Genomic DNA, 15,332 nt, shown 5'->3' on the forward strand with positions numbered 1-15,332 from the left:
GTGGGCTGGATGTATTCCGCCAATTGCTGAAGCCCACTCACAATTCCCAAATTCAGCAAGGGACTGGCAGCCTATCTCCTGCCCTATCTCCTGCCTGGTGCATACAGGTGGAGCTCGCTTCACAGGCTGCTGGAGCCCACACACAGCGCCGTTTCCAACACAGATGGGGCTCCTTCTGTCCCCGGTTCTTCCTTTAGTTTTGGTGCTGCTACTGAGACTTGAACTTAGTACCTAACTTTTTCAATTTTTTTTTATTTCATTCTTGTTTAACATGTCTTTGCTTAACAAGGGTGCTGCTCTACCACTTGAGCCACAGTTCCACTTCCCACTTTTTGCTATTTAATAAGAGATAAGACTTTCCTGCCAAGCCTGGTTTCAAAGCCATTGGGCTTATAGGTGTGACCCAGGTGTTCCTGGCTCTTCTGTTTTTTTTTTTTTATTTTTATGAACACCATTGCATCTCTTTTCTCAACAAATGATGGGCTCCCTGGGGACTAGTTCTGGGTCACATTCTATCTTTACACAGTCCCCACAGGCAGGCACCCCTCCCTAATAGACAAGCATAGACAGTGCCTGTCCATGGCTCTTTGACGTTCATCCATATTTACATGGCTTGCCCCAGTGCATGTGTTGAAATGAACTTTCAGGAATTTTGTGATGTTGGCTTATTGTTTTGCTGAATGCTAGTTATTTGTGTACATACTGGGTATTTTTTTTTCCTTGCTAGGCCAACAAATGAGCCCAGGTAGAATGTGTTTTAGGCTTTGTGGGTCACCTGGACTCTGGCAGCTGTGGGCATCTGCAGTGGCAGACAGAAGCAGTGTGTCACTGATAGCCTGAAAACAGGTTGAGAAGTCCTGCATGACTGTCACCTTGGCTGTGTGTGTAGGAGAAGCCGTTCCATGAAGACTGAGCATATACAGGTGTCCCTTTCAAGATTTTCCTACCTGTCCACCAAATGACATGTGAGCATATACAGGTGTCCCTTTCAAGATTTTCCTACCTGTCCACCAAATGACATGTGCCAGGGCCATAGTGGCACTGCTTGTAATGAAATCTACCAAGGCTAAGGGACAGAAGAATGGATAAGCACATTACAGTGTGGCCACACAATGGAATAGTGCACAACAATTAAATACATGTACTATATGTACATGTGCAAACATGACATTGAGGAGACAAGGAAGCTAGTAAGGAAGATTACATGCTATTGGCCTCCATTCACATAACACTTAGTTGGGTCATGTGAGTCCATGTGTGACAGAGGGGCAGGGGGTCAACTTTGGTGGATAGGGGCTGGAAGGGAGTGGGGTCTTTCTGAGGTACCTGTTATGCTATTTCTGGATCTTACTTTGTAGGTGCAGTCAGCTTGTAGAAATTCATCAGTGTCCACTTGGACTTTACCCACTTTTCTGTATGAGTTTATAATAGCTGAAGAAAGCATTGTTTTCTTTAAGAAACAATCCCTAAGGCATAAGTGAGTGTCCAGTGGGGATGCAACGAGACTACTATTGGCTTCTTCCATTGTGCAGTCGCTGAGCACCTCCAGTGCCGTGCAGGTTCTATGTGCATTCCCTCACGGTCCTGGCTTTGTCATTCCTGCAGAATATCGTGGCTGTGGGAGCTGGGTTCTGCGATGGCCTCCAGTGCAGAGACAACACCAAGGCTGCCGTCATCCACCTGGGCCTCATGGAAATGATCGCTTTTGCCAGGATCTTCTGCAAGGGCCAGGTGTCCACCGGCACCTTCCTGGAGAGCTGTGGGGTGGCTGACCTGATCACCACCTGCTATGGAGGACGAAACCGCAGGGTGGCCGAGGCCTTTGCCAGGACTGGGAAGGTAGCACTGGCCTGCCCCTCTTCCTCCTGCTCTCCTCCGCTGCCTTCTTCCTCCTCCACCTGAGACTCCTGGAGCTGGGTGAGCCACACCTGTACCCTTACTCAACTTAGGTTCTTTGTTCTGTTTGCCCTGCCTGCTTGCTCTTGCCTGCCCCCGTATCATCTTCTGCCTTTATCTTTCCTTGGCTTACAGCTGGGCACTTAACTTTTCTTCCTCTTGATACTGGGTTGAACTCATGGTCTAGGCACATTTGCTTAGCTTTTTCCCTCATAGTTGGCACTCTACCGCTTGATCCACAGCTCCACATATCTGGTTTTTGGTGGTTAAATGGAGATAAAGAGCCTAACAGGCTTTCCTGACTTGGCTAGTATCAAACCACAGTCCTCAGGTCTTAGGCTCCTGAGAATGTAGGATTATAGGCATGAGCCACCGGTGCCTGACCTCCTCCTTCTCTTGAATATTTTTTTAGGATTTTACACCAGATTTTTATTTTTATGTTTTTCTTTTAAGATCACCGAAGAACTGGAAAAGGAGAAGCTGAGTGGAGAGAAGCTTTAAGGACCCCAGGCCACAGCTGAAGTGTACCGCATCCTCAAACAAAAGGGACTCATTGACAAGTAAGTGACACTTGGTCTTTGATTGTAGGTGAATGCAGCTGTTTGCTGTGTTTCTAGAACTTCACTGGGAACTAATGTTCAATCCTTTGTGAACATAAATTCATGGCACAAAGCCACTACACAAACTGCAGTGAGGTCTCTGTTCTCTAAAATATCATAGTGTGTGAAGTCATAAATTCTTCTTTGTTCTGCTTGGGAATTCGGAAAGGGCTTTTACATTTTTTTTTTTGTCAGCCGTGGGGTTTGAACTCTGGGCCTGGGCGCTGTCCCTCAGCTCTTCAGCTCAAGGCTAGCGCTCTACCACTTGAGCTACAGCGCCACTACTTCCCGTTTTCTGGTGGTTTATAGGAGATAGGAGTCTCACGGTCTCTCCTGCCCGGGCTGGCTTTGAACCGCGATCCTCAGATCTCAGCCTCCTGAGTAGCTAGGATTATAGGCGTGAGCCACCAGCGCCCGGCGGCTTTTACATTTTTAAAAAGTGAAGTGGAGCTGTGGCTCAAAGTGGTAGAGCGAAAAAGCTCAAGGACAATGCTCAGGCCCTGAGTTCAAGCCTCACAACTGACATAAATAAATAAACAAGAAGCTTGAGATTTCTATAAATCAGTCATACATGAGTTCAGTAGCACTTGCCTAGCATGTGTTAAGTCCCTGAGTTTGATTCCAAGAGGCACAAAAGAATAGATAATGAAGCAACCAACCTCTTATGCAGTGGTTGGTTGAGTAGTCCACTCACACAGCAACTCACCAGTGTGAACTAAACAGGTAGAAACCCAGGTACATACAGGCATTTTGTTAGGCACCATTTACAGGTCATTCTCTTCCCCAGGATGTGTGAAGAATGAGCTAGGAGAGGTTGGCAACTTGAGTTGTCAAGATGTTGTGTACTTCTTCCCCAATCAGTGTGGCCAGGCAGCTGACCTGAGCCCACCCACCCACAGCTTCGCCTGGCCCGGAAGGGTGGGCAGAAAGGAGGTAGCCAGCCAGCCCCAGGGTGAGACCCATGAAGCCATCCATTCAACCTGAGCACAGAATCCTGGGACAACTTGCTCTTCCTTCTCTTCTGAATTAGTTGACACTTTATTCACATAATGATAGCTTTTGATAAAAACAAAAGGTAATCTTTTTTGAGTGTGTGTCTTATGGGTGTGTTATGTGTGTTGGTATGCGGATGTAGGTTCTGTAGTTTGAACTCAGGTCCTAGGCACTATCACTTAGCTTTTTCCATCAAATTTGAACCACAGCTCCACTTCTAGCCTTTTGGTAGTTAACTGGAATGAGTCAGAGACTTTCTTGCCTGGGCAGGCATTAAACAACAATCCTCAGATCTCAGCCTCCTGAGCAGCTAGGATTATAGGAGTGAGCCACCTTTGAATTCTTTCTTGCCTCTTTTCTGCAAGACCCCTCTGGTCTCCTGTCCTCTTCCCTCCTTTTTTCTTCCTCACTGCTGTAAAGGAGTAGGTATTAGGGGCGCAGCATTCTTGCTACCTTGTGTGTCAGCCGCACGTCTTTCAGCCCTGCTGAAACAATCCACACAGTAAAGATGGACTTGATTAGTTCATGATTGTTCTACCTTGAAGATGAAGCACAGAGACCTCCCACTCTGACAGAGTGAAGTTCAGATCTACAGGCTGGCGTTTGACACAGCCCTCACGGTCTGGTGTAGTGCCAACTAGACTTTGTGCAAGCACCCATGTGTGCGTCTGACAGGATGTGAGCATTCCCATGTGCCAACCTCAGTGGCCCCAGGCTGTTGTTCCCTGAAGCCTCTTCATCCCTTCCAGCCATGAATAACTGTCCCTGCCAGGGACAGATTTAGACCATGGGTCAGGCTAGTTCTAGAAAGAACCTCACAGAAAATACGCAGTTTATTCAACCAATCTTCTCTCTGTAGATAGTTGAAGCTATGTGCAGTTTTCTGCTAATATAAAATTTCTTAGATTAGCTTCCTGGCCCTTGCATCTTTGTGAGCATGTGTGATGAGACTTCATTAGTTAGTTAGGGCTGTCAGAGTGAAGTAGTCAGCGTGCTCACAGCGGAGGAGGCTTGAAGTTGAAGGGCTCCAATGTCTACTTCAGAAGCTAGTTAGAATTACTAAAAACTCTTCACTTTTGAGCCAGTAATCCTAACTGCCAAGGAGGCTGAGATCTCAGGATCACAGGAAGAAGCCAGCCTGGGCAAGAAAGTCCCTGAGATTCTTGTCTCCAATTCACCACCAAAAAGCTGGAAGTAGAGCTGTGGCTCAAGTGGTAGAGTGCCAGCCTTTAGCAAAAACAAAACAAAAACTCAAGGACAGCACTCAGCCCTTGAGTTCAAGCTGCAGGACTGGCACAAATAATAAAATAGGAAAGGTCTGTGTGTCCTTTTCCTAATGAATTAAATCACTCTACCACTTGAGCCACTTCTCCACTCTGGCATTTTGCTGGTTAGGGGAAAGAGTTTCACTGGGCACGGATGGTACCACCTGTGACCTTAGCTATTCAGGAGGCTGAGATCTGAGGATTGAGGTTCAAAGCCATCTCTGGCAGGAAAGTCCACGAGACTACTCTACTCAGAAAAAGCTGAAGTGACACTGTGGCTTAATGTTAGGAAAATGGAGGTGAAAGGAAAGAAATAGGCTGGACTCCATCTCCCACTGGCAAGGGACTGTGTATTAAGATACTGCAGTGAGGGGCACAGTCTTCCCTCAGGCTTGGAAACTGTGCAAGGAGTGGGTTTAGGAATTGAGGTCTAGCAGGGAGGCAGAGGTTAGTAGGCCCACAATGGAACATTTACAGCTTAAGTGGAGCGCCCTGCCCACATCAGGTAGTCTGCACATATCTTTGGTGGCTTGCTTGACATCTGTATGCACCTGGGAACACAGGGTGGGGGTAGGTCCTTCAGCTAAAGTGGTAAAGTGCTAGCTTTGAGCACAAAGAGGTCCAGGAACAGCACCAGGCCATGAGTTCAAGTCCAAGGACAGGCCAAAAAAAAAAAGTCACTTGTCTGCCTGGGATGACTTCAAACAGTGATCTTCAGATCTCAGCCTCCTGAGTAATTAGGGTAACAGATAAGAGTCTGTATTTCTGTGTTTGCTCTCTTAAATTGCCTTTATTGGAGCCTAATCAATTGATTCTCAGAATAGCCTCTAAGGCTATATTGATAGTATCAAACTCACATTGGGCTTGCTCTGTGTGTCTGTCTGTCTGTCTCTCTCTATCTCTCTCTCTCTGTCTCATACTCTCTCTGCCTTTTCTCTCTCTCTCTTTCCCCCTCCTACCTCTCCCCTCTTTGTTTTGAAAAAGGCTGATTGAGGTTACTTTACTGATTTCTGCCATGAAAACAACAAATACACACACACACACACACACACACAGGGGCAGGCTGGGCAGCTGTACCCTGATTATGTTATCTTTCCTCCCAGTGGCTGCCAGTCCTAGCCTTCCTCCCCTCATCTTCTTCCTCCTTGTCCATTTCACACTTTCATTTGGGCAAAATAAATGAAACCGAGCAGCCTCTCTGTCTCCTTGGGATAGTGCTCTTTGGGTACAACTTAAAATTTATCCTCTGGTCTTTTCAAATAGCAACAGGAACTTGGCCTCATCCAGAGTCAGCCAGGGTCCCAAGCCACCGCTCTTTTCTGAACCTGGTTGCCATTTACCCTGAAGGACAATCCTGTGCCTTGCTTACCTGTGTGTGTGGTGTGCACATGCCCATACCAGAACTAGAGTTTGAGCTCAGGGTCTTGTGTGCTGGCTTGGCTTTTTCCCTGAAGGTTAACACTCGTATCAACTGAGCCATGACTCCACTTCTGGCTTTAAAAAAAAATGGAGGTCAGAGTCTCATGGACTTTCCTACCTAGGTCATCTTTGAACTGTGATCCTTACAGCTCAGCCTCCTGAGTAGCTGGGATCACAAGCATGAGCCAGAGGTGCCTGGCATACCCGTGTGTCTTACCAAGTCTCTGTGCTTTGCGATTGTGAAGACACACAGAGCATGGTCACTGTTGTCCAGAGCAGCCTGTCATGCTGCAGCCTGCTGGGGGGGCGGGGCAGAGGATGAATGTGCTCTAGGGGTGAAGCAGATCACCAACCTTGCCACCCTCTCTTCCTCCCACCCAGGTTTCCGCTGTTCACTGCCGTGTATCAGATCTGCTATGAAGGCAGACCCATGGCAGAGATGCTGGCCTGTCTCCAGAGCCATCCAGAACACATCTGAAGTGAGCTGTGCCGCAGACGGGCAGCCTTCTGCCTCTCCCATCTTGGCTTTGTGTGGAGACCAGGACTTGGCAACAGGGCAGCGTTGGCTTGCTGTGCTCCCATCGCCGATCCGGATGAAGAGTTCCAGGGTGTTCTTGAATCATGACAGGCAGTACATTGACAACAGCCGCACACACGTGTGGACACGTGCACCTGTGTGTGCTCCTTGTCCTTCTGTGGATCTTTCTATGAACATGAGATATCCTTTTCAGTGATGGTATTTGAACTCTTCCTGCTGTGTAACCTGTAAGATCGCAGCCGTGTCAGCTGAAAGGTTTAGGTGTGACTTGTGTGCGTTTGAACGGGGGGGTTTATTTCTTGTCATTCTTCTGTTGATAACTTAACCAGCCTCAAGATGGTATGTATGCTGAGGACAAAGTCACCACGCTGAACTTGTAAACACTATCTCAAGGGCAGCAAAACGACTTGATTGTGGGCTGATCTTTTTTTTAACAAGTAGATATTTTTAACAAGATAATCCCCATGGGTAGTTTCCTCTCACTGAAGTCTCCTGCATTTTAGGCTCTTTGTCTTCAGGGCGTGCTTTTGTCCAGACCCAGCAACAGCAGAGCACAGGAAGCTCACCTGGGATTCTCCTGTCCTGGCCAACAAGTTCCCTGGGGGCAGACCCTTTCCTGTGCTCTGTGAGGTTGGACTTGTCTGCTGGTGTCTCTCGGAAGGGACAGTGCTCACCTGGACTGGACCAGGAGCTGGGCACTGTGTCCTCCACCCTGCCAAGGCATGAGACCACCAAGATATCACTGGGCTGTGTGACCTCCAGTGAATTGCTTGTAGAAAAGCCCTGGGCTTTGTGTGGGTGAGGGTCTTCATAGCCACCACTCCAAGTGGGCTTGAACCAGCAGCATCAGTGTTGTCTTGGAAGTGCTGATTCCCAGGCCAGCCCCCTCCCAGGCCCCTGCAGTGGCCTCTGGGTTGACAACTGCCTTCCGTGTGTTTCCCTTGCTTGCTCTGACTTGAGAACCACTACGTTTGCTTCATTAAGAAGTAAATTTTAGACATGGGTGCCAGTGGTCCACGCCTGTAATCCTAGGTGATCATGCCTGACATCTGTGGGTCACTGTTCAAAGACAGCCAAGGCAAACAACTGGAGAGACTCTTATCTCCAATTAGCCAGCAAATGCTGGAAGTGGTGTGTGGCTCCAGGGATAGAACACCAGCCTAAGGTCTGGGAAGGTGGCTCAGTGGTAGAGTGCTTGCCTCACATGCATGAGGCCCTGGGTTCGATTCTTCAGCACCACATAAGCAGAAAAAGCTGGAAATGGCACTGTGGCTCAAGTGGCAGAGTGTTAGCCTTGAGCTGAAGAGCTGAGGGACAGCGCCCAGGCCCAGAGTTCAGGCCCCACAACCAACAACAACAAAAAAAGAACACCAGCCTAGAGCAGAATAGGCAAGTGAGAACTGAAGGACCTGACTTCAAATCTCAGTACTGGTGTAAAAAATATCAAAACTTCAGTTTTGTAGTAGCCTTCCCCCAACCGTGTTTCATGGGAAACAAGGGTCCTGGGGTCAGTCTAGTGGCCATTCCAGGCGCATCCTGGAAATGTCAGGTGGCTTTGGGAAAGCCTCTTCCCCTTCCCGAAATTGTACCCCATGGTCACTGTGTCAGTGGAACGTGGACGTCTTAGACCAGGGAGAAGATTTTTGGCAAGGAAATGAAGTTTCCAGGCTAGATGGAGGAGGAGGTAACCTTCAGTGCCTGCAGGAAGCTTGGGTGAATAAGAATCTGGAGTATCATGACTTCTGAGCTCTTCCTGACCCGCTCTGCCATGAGGGCTGAGGAAGCTTACTGGTGACACTGTCACCCGCTGAAAATGCACATTCCCATTCCAGAGTCAGGAGGGGATCCCTGGCTGGGTTTCAGGTGAGGTGGGGTTGGGCCCAGCCCTCCGCCTGACCTCACACAGCCTTCTCCAGCAGTGTTGCTTACATATTCACGCACTCTGCCGTATCTTGCAGGATTTTTTAGCTTTCTCCCTCCCCTATTTCAGTTCAGAATTTTTCAAGTCTTCCCTGCTTCTAAAACGGAAATTCTTACAGAATAGCTTTGTATGGGAATTAAAAAATAAAAAACCATCCAAATTCTATGGGATTCTTTGAAAGCCCTATATGTCAGAAATATATAAAATCATACCAGATGCCCCCGATTTTGGCTGTTTCAATGAATCTGTTCAATCCACCAATTTTCTCTTGTTTCCAGATAAGTCTTTTTACATGTTTTTGCATAGGTAACATAGAGTTACTTTTTAAGATGTAAATAGAGCTGCAAGCTAATTTCGGTATATAAGTATAATAATGAGGGGTTTTTGTTTTTGCATCTTGTCATTTACTTTCCATTACCTGCTCTGAGGTTTGAACTTTTCCTTTTGCAGCACCTCCTACTGCTCTATCCCTCACTGTGTCTCTTGAATGTACTTAGAACAATCTTTACATTATAGGAAAAAAATAAATGTATTAGTTTGTGATCATCTTAACTTACAGATACGCATTCTGTAAGTCATGTATTATAACTGCCTGTGGTCATTTATTTTAATTCATGTTTCTTGCTAATTATGGTGACGGGGAGGGAGACCTAGATTAGTAACTTAATTTGTACTCTTTCAGCTAATCTGTGAATGTAAAAGCTATACTTTTAGCCAGGCACATTGGAGTGCAGCTGTAATCCCAGCAGGAGTTCTAGGCTAGCTCCAGCTGCATAATAAGACCCTGTCTCTAAAAACCAAGTCTGGGATTATATCTCGTGATAAGCCCTTGCTGAGAATGTCTAAGGCCATGAGTTCCCTCCCTAGCACAACAAAAAACAAAAACCTACATTGTTGCCTTGCTGAAATGCAGCCTACTGCAGTGTGAGACAGATCCAGGTGTTGAAATCCACTCTGGGAGATGGAGCAGAACTAACCTGGTTTTTCATTTAACTTTGTGACAGAGTCCCCAGCATTGGCCTAAGGAAGGTGTTGTAAGGTTCTAGTGTTCCAAACTGCTCTTGAGCCATAGCTCCATTTCTGCATTTTTGGTTGTTAATTTAGAGTTTCACAGACTTTTCTGCCATGTTGACTTAGAACTGGGATCTTGGGAACTCAGCTTCTCCATTGGCTAAGATTGCAAGCGTGAGCCACCCATTGCTTGCCAAAGCAATTTTAAGCAGAAACAGCAACACAGGAAGCAATACACTACTTGTCTTTAAAGTGTGGTACAAAAACAGCACAATATTGACATGAAAAACAATGGAATAGAATACAGACCCTTCCATTAAACCCTGAATCTGCAGGCAATTGACTTAGTGCTAGTGGTTCACATGTATAATCCTAGCTACTCAGGAGACTGAGATCTAAGGATCATGGTTTGATGCTAGCCCAGGCAGGAAAATCTGTAAGATTCTCACCCTCCGTTTAACCACTAAAAGCCAAAGTGGAGCTGTGGTTGAGCATAAAAACTCAGAGACAGTCCTTGGGCTCTGAGTTTAAGCCCTAGGACCAGCATATGCACGTACGTGTGTGTGTGTGTGTGTGTGTGTGTGCGTGTGTATACACGTGTGTGTGCACGCGCACGCTAAGAGGCATGGGAAACAGACCATCATTGCCACAGTGATGCTAGGAAAATGGAATCTACACAAGCAGAAGAATGAATGTAGACACGTATCTTTACACAAAAGCCCACTCAGAATCAGAATCAAAATTTAGTTTAAATAAGACCTGAAACTATGAAATTACTAGAAGAAAATGGGAAATGCTTTAGGAAAGAACAGAATAGCTGACGTGATAGAATATATGTGTATATATACGTATATAAAACTTTCAAAAATGGGCAATAGATATAAACAGACATTTCTCAGCAAAAGATATAGCATTGGCTAGGTACATAAGAAAAATGTTCAACATCATTAATCAGAGAAATGCAAATCAAAAGCACAAAGCCAGGCACCGGTGGCTCACACCTAGAATCCTAACTACTCGAGAAGCTGATCTGAGGACCATGATTTGAAGCCAGCCTGGACAGGAAAGTCTGTGAGACACTTTATCTCTAACTAACCACCAGAACACAGAAGTGGTGCTGTGGTAGAGCAGTAGCCTTGAGTGTGAAAGCTCAGGGACAGTGCCCAGGTCCTGAGATCAAGCCCCATAGCTGACAAAAACAAAGCAAAACACAATGAGATACCACCTCCAGTAAGAATGGTTCCTAGCCGAAAGACAAGTCAGTTCCAGGTACTTGGGAAGAACACTGGTTTAGAATCAATCCACAGAAAAAACTAGAATAACCACTTCCTGATTTTTGCTACCCAAGCTGGCTTCCAACCATGATCCTCAGGTCTCAGCGTCTTAAGTAGTTAAAATTATAGATATGAGCCACTGTTACCCAGCTTAGAATAATATTTTGACTAACATTTGTTTAAAAGTGAAATGTTCTATGTGCCTGTGATCATGCAAACCGGTTATCAAAATGAACTCCAGGAAATGGAAACAAGTAGGTTTTTTTTTTGTTTCTGTTTTCATTTTATTCTTGTGTTCATTTATATGTCTTGGGGAGGGTAAGGGGAGGCACAGGAAAGGTGGGAAGGAGGGTGAACAAATGCAGCAGTAGCGTTCACTAGACACTGTTGAAAATGAACTATACAACGTGTGGGTGGGGGATGGGAGGGCAAAACAGACAGCAAGGGAAGGGGTGACAATGTCCAAAAGGAAATGTGCTTTGTACCTGATTTATATAACTGTAACCTCTCTGTATATCATCTTTGTTTTGGGGGGGGGAGGTGTCGGGTCGTGGGGCCTAAACTCTGGGTCTGGGCGCTGTCCCTCAGCTCTTCAGCTCAAGGCTAGTGCTCTATCACTTGAGCCACAGCGCCACTTCCGGCTTTTTTCTTTTTGCTTATGTGGTGCTGAGGAATCGAACCCAGGGCCTCATGCATGCAAGGCAAGCGCTCTACCACTGAGCCACCTTCCCAGCCCTATACATCACCTTTATAATAACAAAATATTTAAATGCCAGAAGCCAATAGCTCACATCTTTAATCCTAGCTACATAAGAGCCTGAGATGTGAGGATTTCAGTTCAAAGCCAGCATAGGCAGAAAAGTCCAGGAGACTTATCTTCAGTTAGTTAACAAAATACTGGACTGCAGGGAGGACTCGTGGTAAAGCGCCAGCTGTGAGCAAGCAAATGGAATGAGAATGTAAAGCCCTGAGTTCAAGCCTGGATAAAGGCAAAAAAAAAAAAAAGGTTATAATGTGTTATGATTCTTTCCATTTTAAAAATAAAATTTGAATTCTCTACCTGTAAAATCCAAAACAAGCCTAGTCCACCACTGTTTCAGGACTTTGGACTCAGGTGAAGAACATTCAAATGCTGGCCTGGCATAGCCTTGAAGTTAGCTGTCAGTGTTATTGTCCATCATTAACATCATTTACTTCCAAGGTGTTAGAGTAAGTTAGACTTTGCCAGAAACCATGCAGACATCCAGATACAAAGAACAAAGAAAAGTTTTATTGCCAGTAAAGGGACCGGCAAGACCCTTCTCATGACAGAAAAGAAGTGCCAGCTATGGTCTCAGGTGGCTTTTCTAACTTCTGAGATTCAGGGGATCTTGCTACCTTGTATGGTGATAGCTATCCCAAAGGGGAGCCCTCTCAGGGTAGGGGCAGGGGCTAATCATTTACTGCCTTTACTAAATGGGCCTAGTGTTGCCCACAAGGTTTCTTGATTTCATCATGGAAAAAAGCTGGGGAGAGATAAATTCACATTTGGTGTTATTTGATTAGGTGGACCTGTAGGGAGATACCCAGGAAGGAAAGAACATATCTGACCACAGATCAAAAGGGAAAGAAAGGGCTGGGAATGTGGCTCAGTGGTAGAGTGCTTGCCCTGGATGCATGTAGCCCTGGGTTCAATTGCTCAGTATCACATACACAGAAAAAGCTGGAAGTGGTGCTATGGCTCAAGTGGTAGAGTGCTAGCCTTGAGCAAAAGAAGCTCAGGGAGAGTGCCTGGGCCCTGAGTTCAAGCCCCAGGACTGGCAAAAAGAAGGAGGAGGAAGAGAAAAAGGAGGAGATGGAAGAGGAGGAGGAGGAGGAAAACGGTAGTACACATCTCTAGTCTCAGCTACTTGAGTGACTGAGGCAGGAAGATGGTTCTAGCCAAGGAGTGGAAGAGCAGCCATAACATAGGCTGAAGGTGGAAGAAGCCTATGAAAAGCCAGGAGGGGAGTAGAAAACAGTGGAGATGGTGTCTAGGGTGGGAGTAGAAAACAGTGGAGATGGTGTCTAGGGTGAGACCCGCACCAAAGTTCACATTATGTTCCTTCAGGAGAATTTGTAAATCTTGCATCTGATTCAGAGCCCTAGTCTAAGTTGGTCCCGTGGAAGCAATCGACTGGGAGTCAGTTAACGCCTTACCCACAGTGACCACAAGAGGGCAGCACTGTGAGGAAGGTAGGGCTCAGTGGCCGGTGCAGGAAAGGATGTTCTGGGAGAGACAGGTGGCTTTGCAGAGAAGCTGGTGCTAGCCAGGCTTCCGGGCCTCCCAGCTGAGTGTCATGTCCTAACTCCCAGTCGACTGCATCCCTGAGCCAGACGTTCAGCCAATACCTTCCCTGGTTCCTAGCCCAGAGATGACAACCAGGGCTCATCTGGAAACAGACCCAATGACGTGACTTCATTTACAGCCCCTCCCTGAATCCTTGCTTTGACTATAAGGATTTGATAGAGTCTCTTTCCTAGCCCCCAAATCTAGACTGGGCCTTGTGCTTACTTGGTCAGTACAGTATGGCAGAAGTGAAGGCATGCAGCTATGAGCATAGAACCACATATTTATCAACCACTTTCTTCTGATCCTTCACTCTCTTCAGTCTTGCTTCTAGGAAGTAAAATAGAAATCATATTTAATTTTTTTGTGGTACTAAGATTTGAATTCTGGGTCTTGAGCTAGCTTGGCTTGCTTGCTCAGCTGGCACTCTGCCACTTGAACCATGCCTCTAGATCTGATTATATTATCATTATTTTATTAAGATGGAACCCAGAAAATGTTTCTGCATCAACTTTCCTTGAACTGCAATCCTCCAGATCTTAGCCTCCTGAGTAAGATTATAGGTGTAGGCCGTAATGCCTGGGTGTTTTACCTATTTTTTTTGCCAGTCCTGGAACTTGAACTCAGGGCCTGGCCACTGTCCTTGAGCTTGTCTGTGCTCAAGGCTACCACTTGAGCCACAAAACCACTTCTGGCTTTTTCTGTTTATGTGGTGCTGAGGAATTGAACCCAGGGCTTCATGCATGTGAGGCAAGCACTCTACCACTAAGCCATATTCCCGGCCCCTTATCTATTTTTTAATTGCTTAAAATCACTTATTTTTATCTACAGTTTAAGTTTCTATTATGTTAATAATCCTCAATATAGTTAGCCATTGCCCTAATGGTAAGATTGAAGTCTTCTGAAGCTTTTTACTAACAGAAAATGTGGGGAGATATTCCTGTGCATGCTCCCATGTATGTGGTTGACACTTTTCCATGAGTTCACATTCAAAAAGGATGGGATGCCTTCATCCTCAACTCAACTAAGGTATTGCTGAGTTTTCCAAAGAGAAGTCCCATTTCTTCACACTAGGTAACCCCTAGTGCTGTCCTACGAATTTTGCAGCCACTGCCATCTGATGAGTTGGAAATAACATCCGGTGACATTCATCTCCCTGATTTCCAGGGTGATGGCACCTCCCCTTTGAACTGGTCCTTCCCGTTTCCTCTTGGGAATTGGCTCTGTCTGCCCTGGATAAGATTTCTTCCTGAATTGTTGGGCTTTTTTTTTTTTTTAAGTCAGCCTGCTTTTAGAACTACGTATATAATCTTTATATTTTATATTATGTATACATATAAGGAATATGATAGATTTTATATATTAAGACCTATCTTTTGTGTATTTGGCTGCCTGTGATATAAAAAAAATCTGATGATTTTGTGTGTATGTGTGTGTGTGTGTGAGTGTGTGTATGTGTATGTGTGAGTGTGGGTGTGCTTCTCTTAGCTTTTTCACTCAAGGCTGGCACTCTACCACTTGAGCCATACCTCTCCTTGTGGCTTTTTGGTGGCTACATGGATGCTAACAGTCTCCTGAATTTGTTTACCTGAGCTAACTTCTAACTAAAGCCAGCTAAAAATCTGGCCTTTTTAAACAGCTTTATGAAGAGACACTTCACATCTCATACAGTTCCATGAATTTTAGTATAATTTTGGAACATTTTCACAACCTCAGAAATTCCATTGCCTCTATGATCACTTCTTGACCCACCGGGGGCAGGGGGAGGGGAGTTGAAACCACCAAAAATCTACTGCCCACTCTATAAATAAGCCTGTTCTTGACCCTTTGGTACATGGAATGATATAGCTGGCCGCTGGTGGCTCACACTTATAATTTTAGCTACTCAGGAGGCTAAGATCTGAAGATCAGGGTTTGAAGCCAGTTCCAGCAGAAAAAGTACAAGTGATTCTTTTTTTTTGGGGGGGGTCCGATCATGGGGCCTGAACTCTGGGCCTGGGCGCTGTCCCTCAGCTCTTCAGCTCAAAGCTAGTGCTCTACCACTTGAGCCAGAGCACCACTTCCGGCTTTTTTCTTCTTGCTTATGTGGTACTGAGGAATCGAACCCA

General features: G+C 45.9%; 1 protein-coding gene across 1 annotated transcript in view; it reads left to right on the forward strand.

The window, feature by feature from the left end:
• The first annotated feature begins 1,154 nt into the window (after positions 1-1,154).
• The window catches only part of Cmtm8 (CKLF-like MARVEL transmembrane domain containing 8), a 135,183-nt gene continuing 121,005 nt past the window's right edge, over positions 1,155-15,332 (forward strand). Inside the window, exons 1-2 of the mRNA XM_013028470.1 lie at positions 1,155-1,190; positions 1,606-1,839. Coding sequence (XP_012883924.1) covers positions 1,155-1,190; positions 1,606-1,839 — 270 coding nt within the window. The remainder of the gene's footprint in view (positions 1,191-1,605; positions 1,840-15,332) is intronic.

Source organism: Dipodomys ordii, unplaced genomic scaffold (assembly GCF_000151885.1).
Source record: "Dipodomys ordii isolate 6190 unplaced genomic scaffold, Dord_2.0 Scaffold110, whole genome shotgun sequence".
In the NCBI taxonomy this organism is placed as follows: Eukaryota; Metazoa; Chordata; class Mammalia; order Rodentia; family Heteromyidae; genus Dipodomys; species Dipodomys ordii.